At 45.6% G+C, this 21,506-nt stretch overlaps 1 protein-coding gene across 8 annotated transcripts in view; it reads right to left on the reverse strand.

Annotated features, from left to right (window-relative positions):
- RERE (arginine-glutamic acid dipeptide repeats) overlaps positions 1 to 21,506 on the reverse strand; it is a 412,205-nt gene that overhangs the window by 51,028 nt on the left and 339,671 nt on the right. For 4 of the 8 annotated variants that reach the window (XM_044942961.2, XM_006076676.4, XM_006076677.3 and 1 more), the window contains one exon: positions 3,761 to 3,841. The exons of 1 other annotated variant lie outside the window; for it this stretch is intronic. In XM_044942961.2, the coding sequence (XP_044798896.1) occupies positions 3,761 to 3,841 (81 nt within the window). Of the gene's footprint in view, positions 1 to 3,760; positions 3,842 to 4,542; positions 4,607 to 4,916; positions 5,139 to 5,214; positions 5,614 to 21,506 lie in introns of those variants that run through there. 3 more of the 8 variants (XM_006076680.3, XM_025287237.2, XM_025287238.2) reach the window with 3 other exon arrangements.

The raw sequence follows: 21,506 nt of genomic DNA on the forward strand, positions 1-21,506 counted from the left end.
ATGTGATTCATCAATCCAATGATGACACGGCAGTGCTTAAAGAAGAAAAGAGGCCTCGTTCCCCATCCATTTCTCAGAAGCTCAGCCGTGGGGCACTTGCTGTGATTTATACAAATGTATTCATACCCTAGACTCTGATGTTGTTTAGACCAAACAGTATGTTGAGAGAGAAGAGGCATACAGCCAAGGAGAAACTGAGATGCTCAGCAAAAATTCCTTACCATTTTTTACTACTTATATACATCCCATAAGCACACTGAGGGAGGCAAACAGTTCTAGAGAAAGCAAGAACTGGAAGAAAGAAGCTACAGGATATTTGCACGACTGTGATGCTAAACTACTGTAATTATTCTCCTGCGAACCATGAGGTTAACATGTAACACCCACTCAACTAAGCCTGTATAAACAGTTGGTTTTCCACAATCACAGCCACTATTCCCACTTCAGTGGGCAGCAGTGTTCAGAGAAAAGCCAGATTTAGCTCCTGAGTAATCAACACCAGAAACCAAAAGAGCTGGGGAAGCTGATCATGACCACCAGCAAGCTCTGAACGCATGACGGCACCGAATGGCCTGGTGGGGATGGAACGCTCCTCAACGAAGCTCCAAGACAGAGGACTTACACCCTTTTAACCAGGTTGTGCCATCCACACACTGGTTTTCAATTAAAGCGCTTTTCTATAAGACAGATGAATGAAAAATAGGTAACTTCATTTTATATAGGTTCAATATGTTTACAAGAAGAAAACAAGTCTGTACTTTTCATAGTATTTAGCTATTTTAATTGGGGGTAGACAGGAAGAACAATTGTTCTTTACAGATAACCTTTACAGACGTTATCTCATGTAAATTCTCCAAACAATTCTAGGGCCAGAAGCATCAGCCCATTTTACAGACACAGACAATCAAGGACAGAGAGGCTGAGTAATCTGCATAAGACCCTGTGCCAGGTTAAGTGGCAGATGACTGGTCTCTGGCACAGGAACAGCCAAAGATGTGCAAACATTTTATAGAGATTAGAATGCCTGTAAAATTCTCATGCAAAGACACATCATTTTAGAAAAAATAATTTCCCAGGCCTGGTCAGAATTTGACCTCACAGGATTTGAACCTTCCAATGAACAACTCAAAGCAGACTGCTCAGTTAAAAGAGATCATCAAGTACTATAGTTACCAGTAAGGCCAAGAATAGAACACAGGTCTGCTGACCCTGCGCCCATGCCCAATCAGGCGTGTTCTTTTGGATGCTGACACCCTTCTGAAGTTTCCAGTCAGTTGAAAATAGCAAAGAAATGAGTTAATAATTCTGGTAAATAGAACAGAATATGGAAAGTATCTAGATTAGCAAGATTCGCTACACACACATACACACACCTTTTTAAAAGGCATGACCATATGAAGATTTCTACCTGAACCAAGAACACATACCTGAAAATTTTCTCTTCTACTGCAGCAACAATGAAAAAATAACCTTTGCCCTCCCCTCCCTATGTGTTGTGAATGATTAGCTGACTAGTGTGGCCATGTTGATAACTAAGGAAAATACAAGATGAGTGCCTCTTGCAGCTGACTAGAATACTTAGATTTATCCTACTACCACCCTCTAATTGCATGCAAAAGCCAGAAGGACACTAGGAATGGTTTGCCAATGTCAGCCCTAATCCATTATCCAGTCCTGCAAATGACTCTCCCATGATGGTGCCCAGAGAAAGAGGCTGGAAACAGGAAGACTGCTGGGTGACAGAGGAGGTGGGAGGTAAGGAGCCACGTGGCTGGGAAACAGGGGTGGCAGAGAAGTGATGGGGAAGGGTCTCAGGAAAGAGGCACCTGGAGAAGACCAGAAAACTTGCTAAGAAGGTAGCTGTTCTCACAACTCTGAGTCAGACATCACCAGTAAGAAGAAGGGCCAACCAAAAGCAGGAGGAAACACAGATCAGAAGACCCTTCCCTAGGTTATAGGTCATGCAGCTCCCTCTCCTCAAGGGAGATAAAATGCAAATTGTTTGGCATTTCCAAATGTTAGACACTAGCTTTTAGACTCAATGTTTAATCTTGCTATTAAGTTTATTTTTTGAGAGAAATAAAATAATTGTCAAGGGATAACGTATCAAATTTTTCATGATTTGAAACTTTTTTCGCAGAGCACAAGGAGAGAGAAAACTCAGGCTGAGAGGTCATAATCTGGGCCTTCACATCAGCTCAGATCTATCTCCTCAATTATCTTATTTTCATTCCAATCTGGCCAAACCAAAATTCCTGTACTTGGGTAAAGTCTTTTTAGTTTTTACTTCAAATAACTGAAATCCTCAGAAAACATAAAAGTATTTCATTCATAGCTCCACATTAAATACCTTTTTCCAATCTGTTCTGGAAAAAGTAAAATGTAAGTTGATTATATAGATTCATCTCATATTTTATTGTCCATAAACAGCTTTTTTCCTCTATCCTCAAAATGACCTATCTCAGCATATTTAGATGTATAATAAATATTGAAAGTTTCATCTAATTATGATTGATGAATGCAAACCACAAACGAATATACATGAGGCTATACCTGAAATCTCAGAACCTTCTTCCCTATTATGAGGTCTGTTTATAAGGTGTTGTACAGAAACCATGTCCAGAAACATTTTGTTTAAAAAAAAAAGTGAAAAGAATGAAAATTGAATAAGAGGAAATCAATAAACAATACTCAACTAGAAACCAAAATCCAAACTGCCCCACAGCTTTTGGCATGGATGTTGCTCCCAGAACAGTCTCTTCCTTCCACTCCCAAAAGCAGCGGGTGGGGCTGGAGGGTTTGGGGAAAGCAGCAGCTCAAAGCCTAAATATTCACCTCCCATCCCTAGGTCCTGAAGTCACTTCTAGGGCCCATAGACACTGATGAGGCTGGTCCTACTCCACTTCCAGTCTCCCCTACTCCTTGGCCTAGCCAAGGGTTCCCCCACTCTCCTCCAATACCACCTGTAGGAAATTACAGGTACAGTCAGATAAAACTGAACAAATCTCCTACTGGCATTCTCTTTTTTTTTTATTTTAAAATTTATTTATTTATTTTAATTGGAGTGGTATTCTCTTCATGTAACTTCACTCCCAAGATTTCTCAGCAAACCCACTTCCCCCCAAATTTAGCAAGAGCCGTCATCAGATCTGACTCTCAGCTTCGTGAAGTACCAAAGGAATTTTTTAAAGCCTCATTTCAAGCAATTTATAGGACCCTTGATATCTCTCCAATAAAAAGTACACACTTAAAAAAAGTACAAACTTTTAGGGCTGGAAAATTAGTTAAAACTACTCTTCAAAACACACCAACGTTAACTAGATTAAAGTCCCATGAGAATTTAAAGTATACTAAGCTACAAACCTCTTAGCTCTATTATTTGTTGATGACTTTTGATAATAACCAAATCCAAACTCGTGATAAATGGTATTTTCTATTTCAGCCACTGTATTTAAAATTAGATGTTAACTTCCCAACACCCCAGGCTCCCCTCCCCCACCAACCCTCTGATGCCAGAGATTCTTCGGTTCTGAAATCCACTTTCTTGGGGGTGGGGTGAGGGTAAGCATAATCTGTCACTTTACTATCTAGAATCGTGAGCGAAAACCGAAAGTGAAGTAAATCGAATAGGATCCTAGAGACTGCCTGAGTCCAAGCACAACACAGGGTTAAAAGAAACCATTTCATAAGATCAAGTGCGGAGAAGCAGCAAGAGCGAAGAGGAAAAAAATCAAGTTACATAAAGTCCAATTGTACTCACTGTTTCCTTATTGGGAAGCAGCTCCTTTCTAATTCTGAAGAAGTTCTTGCCGTACTGCCTAAGCCCCTTAACGAAGCGTTTCTGTGATAAAAAAGAAACAACAAATGGGATGTAAAAACCAAAAACAAAACAGGATGTCAGCAAAGCAAAGCAATCTGCAATCAGCAGAACAACAACCGCAAAGAAGTCTGAGCGGGAATGTTGACTGCGCTGGGGGAATATTTCGGCGGCACAGCTGGGACCCCCTGCCCCGCAGGCCCCCGACGGCCTCCATCCGGTCCCCGGTCCCGCACACCAGACAGGTCTAGGAGGACATCCTGTGTCTGAGGCCACAGGCGATCTGTGCCCTGGGTGCCTCCAGTCTCCGCAGCGGTCCGCGGAGGTATAAACAACGGAGGTATAAATACGCTCCGGATTTCTTAATAAAGCAGCACAAGTGGTCTCCACCTGAGAACGAAGCTTCCCATACTGTTGAGCAGAAGAGGGAAACACAACCAAACCTGGAGACTTTCCTCCAGAAGGGCACTCTAGAGGGTTAAAAGGCCTTTCGTTAATCCCAGGAATTCACCAGCGCGGCGGAAGGCCACCGGGGCCCGGACCCCGGACCCCGCCGACCTGCCCCGCCGTCTTGGGCACTAGAAACCGAGCCACCAGAACCCCTGCCCCCTCCCGGCCCCCCTGCCCCCCATTTCCTCAGCGGTCCGGGACTTTCACTTTGCCCCATTCCCCCCGAGCAGCCCCTTCCCGCCGCAGTCGGGCCCTGCCGGCTCCCCGGCCCCCACCTCGGGCGAGAAGCTGGGTCCCGCGCCCCGACGCCGGCAGCCACAGGTACTGGGGCCGCGGCCGGCCGCGCTCCGGGTCCCGGCGCCGAGAGGCCGCGCCTGTCACTCGGCTCGTGCTCCACAAAGCGCAGGGCGGAGGCGGCCGGGCGGCTCGGCGTGTGACCGCGGCGGGGCCGCGCGGCGCGGGGCGCGGGGGGCGCGGGGCTGAGGCCGCCGCCGCCGCCGCCGCCGCCGCCGGGGGAGGAGACCGGAGCGGCGCGCAGAGCCCGGCGCGGCCGCGGGCGGCTGCAAAAGGCGGCCTGGATCGCCGCGCCGCCCGCCGGCCCGGCTCTGGCCCCCGCCCCGAGGCTCCGCGCGGAGCCCCGGCGCAGTACCTTGGTTTCCTCCTTCCAAACAGCGGGATCCGACCCGGGCGGCGGAGCACGGAAACTTCCTCCCCGCCGCGGCGGGCACGAGGAGAGGGCGCTCGGGGCCCCTCCCGGGCCGCTCAGTCCCTGGGCTTCCCCCGGGTGGGCCGAGTCAGCGGCGCACGCCCGTCGCCCCCCGAGCTGCGAAGCTGGGGGCTGGCCCCGAGGACTCCCGCGATCCCTCCGGCCCAGGCGTTAGCCGGCACCTCGCAGGGTGCCGTTTCACAACTAAGTCACCGCGGAAGCTTCCCAGCCAATAAATCACCTGCCCACCGGGAGGAGCGTCCCTCCCACTCCCCGCGGTGGAGACCAGCCGGGCAAATTCAGCGAAGAGCCAGACTTGGCCTGCAAGACCGATCTGCAACCTCCTACTCCATTCCTGGAGGCTCTGCATTTTCCGATTTCACCCCTTTCTAAGATATGACTCATCACTGTCAGTTTTCAACATAATTCGTATAGTTCAAAAGGAACAATCTGTCAAGGCACAAGAAAGAAGCCAGCTCTTTTCTAGTCTGAAGAAGAGTGACCCTTGTTTCTTGAAACAAGTGTCATCCGCATGCTCAGGACGCCTCCTGGGCTAAGTGCAGAGGATCTCCTTTGGGATCTGGAGAGGAATGAGATCGCCTGCCCTCAAGAAGCGAGGCTGGCAAACAGGTAAACACATCAATCTCTGGGCCCCAAAGAGAAGCCACAGAGGAACAAAGGGCTGGAGGTGGGGCCAGGAGGAGGAAGCACTCACTCAGTGGGTGTTTTAGAGGAACTGACAGGAAAAGCAGCAGCCTGCCAGTGGGCTCTAGTGGGACTGCCAGCAGGGCACAGGGAACATTCTGGGAACTGCAAGGAGGACAGGGTGTGCAAAGTGCAGTGCCACAGATAAGACTGAAGAGGCAGGAGAGGGCCAGGCTGCAGAGCCTTCTAGGCCACTGTGAGGCCAGCAGAGAAGTGCTAGCGTGACCCTTCCACGAGAAGACTGAATAGCAACTGCACGAGGGGTGGGGTGGCCTGCGACGGGCCTTAGGGACAGACTGGCTGCAGTGCAGTTGGAGAGGCTGGTGAGGGAACCCAGTGTGAGCTTGGGATGACCTGAACTCAACTTCAGCCTTCGGAATTAACTTCTTAATCTACTTTCAGGAGTTGAGTATTTAGTGAGCACCTAACACTGGGAGGAATTTTTAAAATAATAACAAACAGGCAGTCATGGACCTTTATTCAAATGAATTCATCTTTAGCAGGAAAGATAAATGTGTGCAAGGTTATTAGATTAGAGAATGATCTGAGTCTCAGGGAAGCCAAGCATGAAGTAGTGAATGGCAGCTCACCAGTGCTGCAAGGAAGCCGAGAGGAGGTACAGACTGTCATGGTCACTGAGGTCAGATCTCAAAGAGCAGAGCATTTGCTGGTGTGGAAGGGTGGGAAGGGCCTCCAGAAAAGACAGGGGCAGAGTGGGAAGTGGTAACAGAGTCTACAGAAAGCTGAGGTGGGCTCTGGCATGAGTAAGGTGGTAGAATGGCAGGGTCATGCAATCCGAAGGAGGGCCCAATGCCAGAGGACACACAACAGGTTCACTGGGAGAAGTCGGCCAAGCGAAGGAGCACCTGAGAAAGACTGAATCGGAAAGAGCAGGGAAGGGGCTTCCACAAACTTGAGGTCAGACCCTAAGTCTTCTACTTGTTATAATCTCCTGAACATAGCTATTAAATACCTACTGTGTGCCTGGAGCCTCAGAGTCCTTATACCCTACAAGGAAGTACTGTTATCATCTCCATTTTACCAACAAGGAAGCTGAGGCACCGTCAGTTAAGCAGGCAGACCAAGGTCACCCAACTCCTCTGCGGTAAAGGCAGAATTCCAAACCCGGGCTCTGAAATCCATGCCCCACGTCACTGCCACAGTCTCGGTAAAGAGGGCTAAGGGTCTACAGAGAATCCATTTTCAGTCATGGCACCATCATCTGTAACTCTGCCCTTCCTGTTTCCCCCCAGATCAAACCCAGTCCTCGCTGTTCTTCCAAAGAAAGGTCTTCCGTGCCCTCCTTTCCCACCCATACAAGCACCAGTCCCAGGCCAAACCCTTCCCCTTCTTTCCTATGTGCCAGTCTATGAATCCATTTCTCCCATCAGGCCACTTACGAGGCTCTGTCAAGACCACAGATTCCATCATGAGTCCTGTACCATCATGCCCTTGAGCACTAAAACTAGCTCTTGGACCTCTTCAGGAAAGGGGGGATGTTTAACCCCTTAGACCTGCATTCTCAAATGCAGGTGCACCAGGACCCCGCCCCAGCCTACCTTACCAAACAGACATCCACTAATGCCACCTGGCCAACGCTGCCACCATCCTAGTCTGAGCTCTGACTGCGGTACCTTTAATACTTCTCTCCACAGCCTACCTCCAGTTCACCTCAAACTTAAGCTCAAACCCCTCCCACTCCAAAATGAGACTTCCCCAACTATCTCCCTGATGATTCACTTGGTGTTTATTTGTCTAAAGGCTCGTATACTCATAGTCTATAAGTTCTGAAAAGACAGGAATGGAATCTTATACCACCCTGCCTCCCTAGAGCATTAGGCGGGTGGAACTCCCAAGTGTTTAATACACAAGTGAAACCATGAGATGACAGGGGCCTGAGCTAGGGTGGTCACGGTGGAACCAGACTGTTCAGTGCCAAATGGTCCGTTTTGAACTTTGGTAACAGAGTTTTTATTTTATTGGTTCCACGACACCAAACTCTGCTCTTTTTCCTCATTTCACCTTAACCCTAACCCTACTCAACCTCTATAAATCTGAGTCTTCCCAAGACTTTGTTTCGGGGTTCCTGTTCTCCAAACTCCCTCCCAATACGATTTCCACTGTTACTTTGGCTCTAAATACCATCCAAGATTCTCACCACTATTTCTAAGGCTAAATCTATGGTCCAAGCCCACGGGGAACACTTGTCTTATAGACATTTCAAACTAACTACTTCCAGAAATGTGGATCTGACATCTGGTGGTAAACACAGACCACTGCTGTCAATGTATATCAAGCACTATGCTATCAAGCGCAAAGCACCATTGGCCCCACTTTTTTTAAAAAAAGGAAGTAAAAGCTTCGTGCGGCCTGTACAGTTACTTCTCTATGGAAAGCCACAAGGCCTCAGAACTGACAAAACATCTGCTTCTCAGAGACCAGCCTTTACCTTGTGGTTTACCAGAAATGTAGAGTAGCCTTTAAAATCGAAACAAAGCCAACCCACTCAGAGCAGTCAATGATTAGAATAGGTCAGTCAGTATGTTAAACAGGCTACTGACGCTGCAGTCTCCCCTCTATTAACTCATCTCTCTGCAAATAAAGACCTCGAAGCTTTTGAGATTTGAATTTCATAATTAACGTGATCGACTTATAGGTGCTAGAGGCTTCTAAAGGAAAGTTCACAGACACAGTCTGCTTCTTAACAGCATTCTAGCAGTTGAGCTGAAATTCCACATTTCCAGTGCTTAAATTCAATGTCTCGTCAACTGGCCTCATGAGTTACATCCCTCTTCATTAGCTGTTCTGTCCCTGATGGAGAATAGATGCTGGAATGCTAAGATGTCAAAGGTGAACAAGAACGAAGACTGTTCATTTAACAGGCAGGCGCTGTGGCTGGGTCACTGCCCCATGTGCCAGGCAGCCCTGCTTATGTGCCACAGGCTTGCAGTCCAGCCATTCACATATCCATGAGCCGAGGTTCTTGGGCTGTTGGCCCTGATTTCTCTGGTGCTGTTTGTTTCCAGTCAACCTTGTATGTTCCTTCAGGGCACAGAACAAGTCCTCTTCTATGTCTCAATCCCCAAAGCCAGATGAGATCCAAATGTAAATACAGGTTTATTTATGGCAAGGAGTTTGTTCTTTGCTTTGTTTTACAACTAAGTTTGTGACTGTGTTTCAATTTTGATTTTATATTGTTTACTGAAATATATTTTGACATGCATCATTCTGTTACAAGGTGTACAACACATTAATCTGACACGTTTATACACTGTGATGTGACTGCCGTTGTATGATCATTAGCACTTCTGTCCTGTTACATAATGATTTACACTCCAGATTTTAGACACATTGCCAGTTTTCTATTACTGAGCTGAAATTTCATATCACCATCAGAAGTTACTACATATAAGCTCTGGTTGTTGTTTAGTTGCTAAGTTGTGTCCAATTCTTTTATGACCTGATGGACTGCAGCCCGCCAGGATCCTCTGTCCATGGGGATTCTCCAGGCAAGAATACTGGAGTGGGTTGCCATGCCCTCCTCCAGGGGATCTTCCCAACCCAAGGATCAAACCCATGTCTCCTGCATTATAGGCGGATTCTTCACCACTGAGCCGCTAGGGGGGGACGCCCCCTTAAGTTCCTGACAGAGAACGTTTAATTCTTGGCTTTTAAAAGAAGTGAGTTACCTGAACACAGTATTTAGTAAATTTGGGTTTTAGTAGAATCTGGAGAGTTCTATCTCTCATTTTTGGTTGAATGGAAAGAACATGACATTCAAACTTAGAAGCCCTAGATCTGGTCTGCTCCTCTGTTCCAGAGAGGAAATTATGACATGGCTGTTTAGGCACAGCCACTTTTGAAATGGAAGAAACTTAACAGGGATAAACGTAATTGGGTCAAATGCGATACTGTTCTCTCTTACAATAAAGGAACCAGTTCAAAAGTTCTGCTCATCACTGCTGAGCCTGCCCCAGGTCTGAGCCTCCCAAGCCCTGTGCCCACGGGAGACGACAGCCTTACTGGCTGTCCAGATGCTGATCCCCCCACGCGCAGGGCTGGCCTAGGGCAGGCAGCGTCACTGTTCTGTGTCAGGATGTGAGAGGGGTACGGAGATACCACCCTATTCAACAATGATGGCAGCCAACAGCTGGCATTGTCTGAAGGGCTCTATAGGGACTCATTTAAGCATCACAATAGCCTTGCGAAGCAGGGGCTCCTAATATCTCCATTTTATAGATAAGGGGGGGAAAAAAACATGTCTGTCACCAAATCCTTGAACCAGGGGAGGAGGATCAAGGGTGACAAAAGTAAACTATCTGGAAACCAGGGATGGGGTGAAGCCTGAGAATGGAGTCCAAGAGAGGGTGTGGATCAAGAAGATGATGGGCACCTGCTGCCTGCATGTGCATTTCAAGATTTTCAGTGCTTCCCACGGGTCTCTGAACGCACAGGTAAAGGCTATAGTCTCCAAACTTAGTGTAGTCTTGTCTTGGTTTGTTCATCTTTTAAATTGGCCATAAAAACACTTCCCTACCTATCTCCAAAAAATTCTTCTTAATATCAGATTGGATTGCACACAGAAGAGTACTGGGGGGATAAAGCCAAAGAATGAGGTGTGTGCTCATCTCCCCTGTGTGTGTATCCAACTCCCCGTGCAGCTGGTCCTGGTTGCTGGACCTGACCTGTGTCTGTGGCAGAGAAAAGGAGCGATGCTACAGAAATGGTAAAAGACAACTTCTCGGCATTAACCCCGGCTGAGAGCTTTCAAAATTAACTCCTGCTGCTGAATTTTAACTAGTGCATCACAGTCAGAAACTCACCGGGACTTCTGAACAGCGACTTCTCCTCAGTCCTCTTATGTAACTGTTGGGAAAACACTGTAGGTATTAAAATGAGTCCCACTGTGAAGATGGCTCCTTCTCCTCTGCCCCGCTTTCTGCATAAAATTTTATGTTAATAACTTGCTGCTTCTCAGAGGGCTGAAGAGCAGGCAGATCTGCAAGTAAGCAAACCACAGTTCCCCCCAACAGAGAGACAAAAGTGTAGCCCACAAGCCAGGCAGGGGGAAGAAGAGGATGTCACTGCTCTCCTGAAGGCAGAGAGCGGCCGAAGAAAACTGAAGATGGCCGCTAAATGTGGGCCTACGTTAAGGAGGGGTAAGGGGAGAAAAAAGAACACTGATGCCCAGAAGAAATCAAAGCCTTTAAAACATCTGTATTCCACAACACCTACCTGTCCATCAATGGCTCTCACTGACCAACCACCAGATGAGAAGAACCTATTGAATTTCATTCATATACTCCTGTCTGTTACAGGTTCCCATCACCCCAGACCTAAAACACACTTCCGGCTGGAGGTAAACTATTGATACTGCTTTGAAAAGTGTCATTTTGGTTTTGGTATAAGATATTTAAGACATCAATGAAAGGGTGACCGGAGTAAAGCAGGATGTTTTCAGTAAACAGCTGCAGAAGCAACGAGTCCGAGAGGAGACATGCCAGCCAGCCAGGCGGGCATTCCCAAGCTTTCTAGTATGTTGTTCCTGATTCCTGACTCTACTTCCTAAGTACATTCTGAATTTATACACAGTATTCCAGGATGACTAGTTAAGTCCTATTCAACTACTTATAGTTGAAAAACAGCAAATAGGACAATTTAATAACCACATTTTTACTGATGACTCTTAACTCTCTCTCGAGACCTGGCATTCTTCCTGAGCTCAGACTAGTACCCACGCTCTCTATTCCAAGTAACATCTTCCATTCTCTCAGGACATCACAGTCTCAACGTGGACACTGGGGGCTCCCAGACTACATCCTCCTTGAAGTTCCTCAATACACTCTCCAACACAAGGGTCACTGAGCCCATGCCACAGATGAAGAAACTCAAGTTTTGGTATATATCCTGCCCCAATCCATAGCTAATAAGGAAGGGTGAAGTAAAGAGATAAGAATTAGAAATAGGATTAATTACTGGGAATCTAGGTACAGAAAACATTTTCTTGTATGTCTATGTATCAGAGGAATTAAAAGGTATTTGTTGTTGTTCAGTCACTAAGTTGTTGTATCTGACTCTTTGCAACCCCATGGATACGGTATTATCTATCTTTTCTTAAAAACAAACAAACAAAAAACCTCTGAAGGAAACTGTACATGTTAGCCCACAGGCTCCTCTGTCCATGGGATTTCCCAGGCATGAATACTGGAGTGGGCTGCCGTTTCATTCTCCAGGGGATCTTCCCAACCCAGGAACTGAACCCAGATCTCCTGTACTGCAGGTGGATTTTTTTTTTTTTTAACCATCCGAGCCACCAGGGAACCCTGTATACCTAGACACACTTGCTCTCTGAAGCAAAAGTGTCAGAGACTGAATGTTGTATATCCATGTTAAAAATTTTCCCACTGAAATCCTTGGCTTGGAGTACATGGCTCTGCCACTAAATAACTACATCCCTGATTAGGTCGCTAGGCCTCTTTCGGGCTTCTGTATGCTTGGGTGTAAGATGATTGTCGGGGCTTTGTACCATCCATCTGTAAATTCTCAGAAGTGGATGCCTCAAGTTCTCCATCACTGGGAGCTGCAGTCAGGCAGGCAGTCTCTCTCCTACACAGAGACAGAAGGATGGCTAAAATTCTTCCAAAAAGAGACCCTGTTAATGCATGATACATTGTCAACTGTCTTACCTGGAAACTGGTTAATAAATGATCATTCTTGTCTTAAGTTGGGGTGATCCTTATTGTTGAGAGTAATTTGTTATGCAGCAGTAGGAAACCAATACGAGATTCATTACAAAAACCACTAAAAGCTTTAACCTCAATGGTAGTCAACTATTAAATTAACCAGTAAACCATCTTCCAATTAGACTTCCTCAGACAGTCCACAGGCCCTACAGTCCTATAACTTTCCCCTGGGTTAACACCTGAGCTATGTTAACACCTAGCTCACAATGCCATAGGACATGACATGACATGACAAGCTATGCAGGCTACTGAGTACACGAGGGAATCCCCAGCACCCCGAACATCCCGTGACACTCAGAGCAGGTGACCACTATCACTGGCTGGATGACTAAACAAATGCAACTGGGAGTGAGCTGGCTCGGCCTTCTTCCAAGGCTGTTTACTTTCCAGCCATCTGCCCTCCAGCTTGACTCCTGACCTGTGCTCACTGCTAAGTTTCTGACTCTCTAATTACTACTTACAGAATGATTTGACACCAACTTTCCTGTCCATTTAAATGTACAAGTCTCACTAGAGACAACCACACCAGCCCACTCTGTGATGCTGGTTCAGCACCCAGAGTGAAGCCCAAAGTATCCTTTTCAACATGCCTCTGCGTGAAACCTTCCCAGCTGATCACAAACGTCAAAAAGAAAAAAAAAGAGTCACTCCTTGGAGAAGGGAATGGCAACCCACTCCAGTATTTTCACCTGGGAAATCCCATGGACAGAACAGCCTGGAAGGCTACAGTCCATGGGTTGGCAAAAGAGTTGGACACAACTTAGCGACTAAACAATGACAACAATATTCAAACAATAGAACATTAGCTGGCCTTAGAAAGGAATGAAATACTGATACATACTACAACATGGATGAACCTTGAAAACATCAAGCTAAGTGAAAAACAAATCAAATATATGATTCTATTTAAATGAGACATGCAGAATGGGCAAACAGAGAGACAGAAAGGAGATTAGTGGTTGCTAAGAGGTAGAGTCCTGGGAGGACTGGGGAGTGATTTCTAAAACTACGAGGTTTCCTTTAGAGCTGCTGAAAATGTTCTAAATTTGATTCTGGTGATGGATGCACAACTCTGTGAATATGTTAGACACCACAGAGTTGTCCATTTAAAATGAGTGAATTGTAAGGTATGTGAATTATATCTCAATAAAGCTATTACCAAAAAAAAAAAAAAAGTCACTCCATTTTTCATTCAAAAACCACATGCCCAACAAGAAAAGAACCTCATGTTTGGTTTACACAGCTACTGTGCCCATGAGCAAAGGCCACTGAGCCATCCTGCTCTCTGCCTATGTGACCCTCTGAGTCTCGATGATAACGATGAGTAGCTGAAGTCCTTTTATTACTGTGGGCCTAACAAAGCATCGCCACAGGGTGAATATCAGAGCAGCACGCTTCAATGCACTTTCAAGTCAAATGAGAACTGGCTAGTTAAGCAGCAGCATTAACAGATGTAGAAATACCGCCAGCTAAATACCTCTCACCAATTATGGCTGCCCAGCTACACCCATATTAAAAACAACCCAACACTAAGAACAAACCCAAAGGGGCATTAGCGACTCCTTCTTCCCTACCATATCACCATACTCCCCACATAAATGTCCTTGTCAGGTGGCTCATAAATAGTAAGTCACTAAAAAGTTCACCTTCTTTAACAAAGTAGATCTCAGCACAGCAGGAAAGATGATTCAACTGAAGAAAGGAATGTGGCTTGTCTACAAGTAACAGGAGAACAAAGAAGTAGAGCCTTTGCAAAAATCATAATGAAAGGCATTTAGATCAATGGCTGCCCAGTAAAAACTGAATGTGAGCCACACGAAAGCCAAGTATCTAACTGTCACTTTCCAATAGGCATATTTCAAAAAGAAACATGTAAAATAATACATTTTAACACAATATGTCCAAAACATTATCATTTCAATGTGTAATCAATATACAAATGACTGATGGAATATTTTACTTTCTGTTTTTCTTACTTGGTCTGTGAAATTTAGTGTGTGTTTTAACACTAACAGCACCAACTCAGGCAAGTACATTTCAAGTACTCACGGTCACCCACAGTCTGAGCCTCCAGTGGTCCCTCCTCCCTTCCGATAAAACATTAAAGCGCCTAAAGCATTAAGAGTTTTCTACTAGGAAGTAAAATAAATATATTGTTAGGATTATAGTCAATGATAGCATACAGTCCTAAATGACGTGAAATCATACTGGCCTCTTATCTCAAATTTGGTGAAACGTCTTCCAGAAGAACTCAATCAAATCCAGAAGCTGTAACAACACACCTCTGCCCAACTCCCACACAGAGGAAACTGAGGCCCTATCTGGCTCCAGGGCCACGGAGGCAACTCCTGGACTTTGACTCCCTTTCTCTGTAACATGACAAGGGCTGGGATTCCGTATTTAACTTCGGTCACTTTAAATGCTCTCCAAATCGGGAGGAAAATCAAGTATCCTTTAGGAAATGCATGGGGTGAAGGAGGAAAGGAAGTGTATTTCAATCACAAAAGGCAAAACTCCTCAGCAGGCAGACCCCAGTCTACCCGTCTAGGACAGGCACCTTCTGGTCTCATGCCATCCCATGAGGGTAGCCTGTCACAAGACAGGCCATCAAGAGAGGGTCCCACACCAGGGCTGCTCTGTTGGTGTTTGTTTGGAACAGTGCTGCCATGATACCTCACTCTCGCTGCAAATACTGCTGTTAAGGGAGTGTGAACACAGCTGTGTGTAAATTACACACACAGATTTAATCCGTGTATTTACAAGGAATGTGTGTATGTGAGTGTGTGTGTGTGTGTCTGTGCCCATGTGTGCACTTAATCTCATCTGACACTTTGCAACCCCATGGACTGTAGCCTGCCAGGCTCCTCTGTCCATGGGATTTCCCAAAGAAGAATACTGGAGTGGGCAGCCATTTCCTACTCCAGGCGATCTTCTTGACCCAGGCATCAAACCCAGGTCTCCTGTCTTCTGCATTAGCAGGCAGATTCTTTAACACTGAGCCACTTGGGAAGCCCCGTTTACATAAAACACAAACACACTAATAGTACATTTACTTACACAGTTGGGTACACTGGGCTGTAAACAGAGTAAGGTTTGAGTTCCAAAGTTTCCTTAAAATCTTACAAAAAGAAATACTTAGGAAATGCTTAGGCTGCTAAATCAGGCTGAGGCTCTTCTGTCCCCTGCCCCCATATTCTTCACTTGCAATGCTGCTGCTGCTAAGTCGCTTCAGTCATGTCAACTCTGTGCAACCCCATAGACGGCAGCCCACCAGACTCCTCTGTCCCTGGGATTCTCCAGGCAAGAATGCTGGAGTGGGCTGCCATTTCCTTCTCCAGTGCATGCACGCAGGCAAAGTCACTGCAGTTGTATCCGACTCTGCGACCCTATGGACAGCAGCCCACCAGACTCCACCGTCCACAAGATTCTCTAGGCAAGAATACTGGATTGGGTTGCCATTTTCTTCTCCATTCACTTGCAATACTGGAAAGTATTTGAGACTTTATGAAGGAGAACCATCAAAAAGAGCTCTAAAACTCACTTCTATAGCAAACATTAATCAACATGAGATAATTTTCAGAGCTACAAAGTTAGAAATGAGGGGGAAGGGGCAAAGAAGGTGAAAGCAGGAAGCCCCTGAAGTTCAGAACTGACTTGTCCCACTCCATCAGCTTTCCCTGGTGTGGATCACTTCCACACCTAGGAAGAGGAGGACAAATCTAAGGACCCACTAACACAGCAGACACTGATGCAGGGTCTTGGGAGTTTTTGGCTAATGTTGAAAAAATACGAAGCAGAGCGATCCACATTTTATGCTCACTGCATTCAATGAGAAGACAAACAATACAGACACAGGCATCAGGCAAGGTGGGCTCTGGTTCCAAGCCTGATTCTATCGAGGCTTCACAGATGACCCCTGGCAGGCCACAAACACTGCCTGGGCTGGGTTTCTCATGGTAGAATGACATCCCAAGTATCCTAATTTATGCCCCCTGCCCCCCTCCAAAGCATTAATTGTAAAATGTTCGGTGCTGCAGTACAATAAAAGAAACCAAAGGGTAATAGTGCAACTAAATAAAAATATCATCCTATACACATGCTGACACAGAATGAGAAGTTCACTATAGGCCTTAATTTTATGCTTAAAAATTTTTACAACTAAATCTTCCAACTGGTATTTTTTTCTTTTATATTTTTTCTTGATGTGGTTTGTATAAACCCCTGGTTTAAAAAAGAAGAAAGAAAAAAAAAAAAAAAGATCCATTTCTGAGGCTTGGGTTTACTGTTCTTACCGTTCCACCAATAAATCATCTCCCAGTCTGGGCTTGGAAAAGCACTGGCCACGGTTTGATTGCTCCAGCCCCAGGTTGCCAGGCAACCAACACAAGGGGGAAGTCTGAGAACTGCTGACAGATAGCCAAGTGGCTGAAACAACAGACTTCTCTCTGTCAAAAATGTGTTTCAGAGGGCCACTTCCCCACCTCTGCTCTCTGCTAAACACTACATGATTGTAAAATCAAAATCAAAAGGCCACTGTAATAAAAACACACTTCCTGCTCAATTACTAATTGTTAAAAAGCAGTGGGGAGGTCCAGATCACACAGTGTATGGCAACAGAAATGTGATACTGTAAATGAGAGAAAGCGCATGCGAGAACCTGACCTAAATACGGCTCAGCAGCTTCCAGTCAGGCGACCTGGTGCGTGGAGCAAATCAGCTGGTGCAGAAAGCTCCGGGAAAAAAATAAGGAATGTTGAGAAGTTAAAAGAAACAAACCAAACCATAACTAGGCAGTCTCACATTACTTAATAATAAAACCAAGAGCATTCTCAATCCGGAGATGACAGAAGTTTTCCCTCTCACATGGATTTCTCACTGTGGAATAGGGAGGGCAAGGAAGGCCAGTGACCCTCGAGAACCACGTCCCCTGGTGGCCGGGCGGGTTGGTGGCGATTCCCTAATGCTGGACTGTAAGCTGACTTACTGGAGAAGGAAATGGCAACCCACTCCAGTACTCTTGCCTGGAAAATCCCATGGACAGAGGAGCCTGGTAGGCTACAGTCCGTGGGGTCGCAAAGAGTCGGACATGACTGAGCGACTTCACTTTCACTTTTCACTTTCATGCATTGGAGAAGCAAATGGCAACCCACTCCAGTGTTCTTGCCTGGAGAATCCTAGGGACCAGGGAGCCTGGTGGGCTGCCATCTATGGAGTCGCACAGAGTCGGACACGACTGAAGCAACTTAGCAGCAGCATCAGCAGCAAGCTGACTTACAGTGCCTGAGGATATAGCTGTCCCTCAGCATCCTTAGAGGACTGGTTCCTGAACCCTCCAGGATATAAAAATCCTCAGATACTCGAGTCCCTTATAGAAAATGGCCTAGTATTTGCACAAAACATATGCATGTCCTCCCGTATACTTTAAATCATCTCCAGATTACTTGTAATACAATATAAGTGCTATGTTAACAGTTGCTAGTGTGCAGAAAATTCAAGTTTTGCTTTTTGGAAGTTGTTTGGAATTTTTTCCCCCTGAATATTTTTGACCTACAGTTGGCTGAACCCACTGATGCACAACCGGCAGGTGTGGAAGGCTGACTGTACCAGGTCTGAATCTGAAAGTCTAATGCAACATGGTAAACACCTATGGGGCAGGATCAGCTCAGTCACCTCACATCACAGTCCCACTGAAAACTCTGCATCATCCAGAACTCGTTGGGAACTGACTGATGCAGTGTTTGGAGAAGGTCAGCACTCAGAACACAGCTCTTCATCTTTTTTGTGCCATGGATCCTGCTGGCAGTCTGGTAAAGGCTAACCTCTTACAAAACAGTTTTAAAATGCCTAAAATAAAGTGAGGGCTTCCCTGGTGGCTCAGCAGGATAGAACTGCCTGCCAATGCAGGAGACATGGGTTCACTCCCTGGGTCGGGACAATCCCTTGAAGGGGGACCCATTGCAGTATTCTTGCCTGGGAAATCCCATGGACAGAAGAGCCTGGCAGTCTGTAGTCCATGGATTCACAAAAAGAATCAGATGCAACTTAAGGACTAAACAACAACAACAAATAAAGTGATATTACAATGGAAACCAGTTATCAAAACACTAAAAGTGCAAATATACATACATTATTTAATAACATTAAACAAGAACTCACAGAGGATTCTTGTCATGTTTTTTGGGGGGACAGGGGTGATGTTTTGCTTTATACTATGAGCTCAGATTATAAACTCTTGGAGAGCAAAGACAGTAATTTATTCATCGCTACATCACCAAGCAATGCGTAGCCTGGTTTCCTGCCCAAGGTTGACCAATGGAAGGCTCCCTGGCCGGCCCTTACCACAAGGCCAACCCAGATCCTATGGGGGCCTGACTCTATGGGTTATCCCACTGCCCAGAAGTGGGCCTGGCAAGCAAGATTCATATGTAAGCCTATAGCTTACAAATCAGCGTATGCAGACACCAAAGACTTTTTTCCCCTAATTTTATTATTTATTTACTGGCTGCACTGTGCAGCCAACCAGGGATTGAACCTGCATCCTCTGCACTGGAAGCGTAGAGTCTTCACCACTTGACCACCAGGTAAGTCCCCCTAAGATATTCTAATGGGTATGTGGATTCAGTTTTAAGGGAATTCATTTCCAGAACTTCAACTTTTATATATTTTCTTTCCTAAAATCCATCTGCCTGAGAATACACCCTTGTGGGCAAGGTACAACTCTCCTCTCCTGCCTCCTCCTTCACAATCATCCTCCTCTCACTTCATCACAAAGGCCTCCCTCTTTCCCATCCAGATGGCCAAGAGGCAACACTGCTTCATGCAAGAACTCTGGGCTCTGAACAGAGGGTCAATTCAAGACACCATGAGCAATGCCAAGGTCACAACTGGAAGCCTCATGCAGGTCAGGTACTTTCCAGCAGAAGCTCATGGAGGTGTCATCTGGTACATCAATGAAAATCATGTCTGATGATAAATTACAGTTTTTGATTATGGAAGGAATTCAATAAATGAGTGACAAAACTATCCTATTTATGTAAACAAGGTTTCTGAGCACTTACAAATAAGTGAGGAATGAGAATAACATGATGCAGAATACGGTCTCATCCCAACAATAACTAATGTGTTTAAAAAACTGAGTTATTTAATTTCCAACAAACATTAAGCAGAAACTAAAACTTTTATCAACTAATATCTTGTTGTTTTGATCAACTGTGCACTTATAATTATTACAGCATAATCAGAGAGGATTTTCTTTTAACACTTAGAGCTTTATTGCTAAAGAAAATAACAGCACACACATTTCTGTTTTCGGGAGTATGAAAAGGTGATCTGACAACACACTCTCAAGCACAAAATGCTTTACATCAAGGAGAAGCAGACTGGAAAATTACTAGTTATAGGTTTAAAGTGGAGAAAGATAAATTGTCAAATATTACTGTTAAAAGGAGCCCATTCGTGTATTTTAAAAAATATATGATAATGGTTATAAATAATGATGGCATTCAAATGCAGTGGATATATTTAAAAGAGTGATGGGACAGTCTTATTTCCAAATGTCAGTATTTATGATATGTAAGAAAGCACATGCTGATGATGAAAAGAGTACATGCCAACTTAAACTAGGGAGGGAGTATATGGCTTTTTAAGCAAAGCTTTTTTAAGGGGCTTTATGGGGAAATTTTGTCTAACTTTGTACCTAAAAGAAAGACCAGAATTCTTTGGGTACCAGACATATGCCACATCTCAACTAGGTTTATCAGACTCTGGTTTTACCTCACAGAATCGAGTGTTTCTAGGGTTATTAGAAACACTTTCTAGAACCCAGAGATATGGCACCACTGAAGACCCCACACTATGTGACTGATGTTCCCCTGAGGTAAAGGCCCTTCTTTCTCTAAATTCCAAAACTGCTATGGCACTCCTCTGTTTAGAAGAATAAAGAGTTCAGACTCCTCAGTGCTCATTAAGAGTGCTCAGGGACCTCCGTTCTATCACTTGGGCCTCAGACCCCACCAGACACAAGCACCTGAGTCAAAGGTTGTATTAAAGTGGATTCTGAGTTTTCATTTCAGCTCAGGGGGAACACAGTGCCGTGTTAAACAACGTCTATGAGAAATTCAGGGAGAAGGAAGGGGTGGTCCCTGTGTGGCCCCTGCCTCAACGGAAGCCAGGCCCCCGCTGCTCCTGAACATGCCCTGATCTCTCCCATGTCTGCACCTCCCGCCATGAAGGGATTCTGGGCAATGTTGCCATGAAGCTGCTCTGGGGCTGGACTACGGGGTCGGGATTTCTGAGTATCTTCACTGACCACTGGTGTAACCCTGAACACATATGTTCACCACTGCACGCCCATGTTCTGTCACCTTCCTCCATTCTTCCAACGTTCTGCATACCCCACAACAGAACTTCCCACATTCCGCCTGGCACAAGGCTCTAGGCACCCACATCCATCACTGAATTTCTCTCCATGCAGTGGGGAGGTCCTGTGGGGCCATCTGGCAGAGTCTTTTGCACGTACAAGTCAGGCATTTTGTTTCTTCAATGACAAACTCTATTATCAGCACCTGAGCCTTTCAGGGCGAGAAGAGCTCTAATTATTTAGTTAATACTTGATTTTTCAAAAGAAAATCAATGAATCTCCAAAGAATGAAAACTGGTTCCAGGCACAGACTCAACCAGAAACGGGCAGGCTTACCCACACTAATGCTTTTTCCCACCAAACTTTAATGATGTCGCAAGTGGGTGGTTTTCTTTAGACAGATGGGGAGTCATCTGAGAATAGTAGAAGTGATGGGAGGGGGTAGGAAAAAAATAAAGAGGAGAAACTAGAATTTCTTGGTTTTCTTCAAATTGTGAACAAAAAAAAAAACAAAAAACACAGGACACAATGGCAGTGAGCATTCAGACGAAATCTCTCCCACCAGCAGCGGGTTTCTTTTCCTGGTTAATCTGAGGACAGCTTGGAGACCTGGGGTTGGCTTTCATGGCCTCTCTCCCACTGCCTTGACCATGGGAAGGTGTGATTGCGGGGGCGGGGGTACCCTCCACCGTCCAGGATGGTGAACAGAGGGGAAGAAACTCTTGT

Source organism: Bubalus bubalis, chromosome 5 (assembly GCF_019923935.1).
Source record: "Bubalus bubalis isolate 160015118507 breed Murrah chromosome 5, NDDB_SH_1, whole genome shotgun sequence".
Taxonomy (NCBI): Eukaryota; Metazoa; Chordata; class Mammalia; order Artiodactyla; family Bovidae; genus Bubalus; species Bubalus bubalis.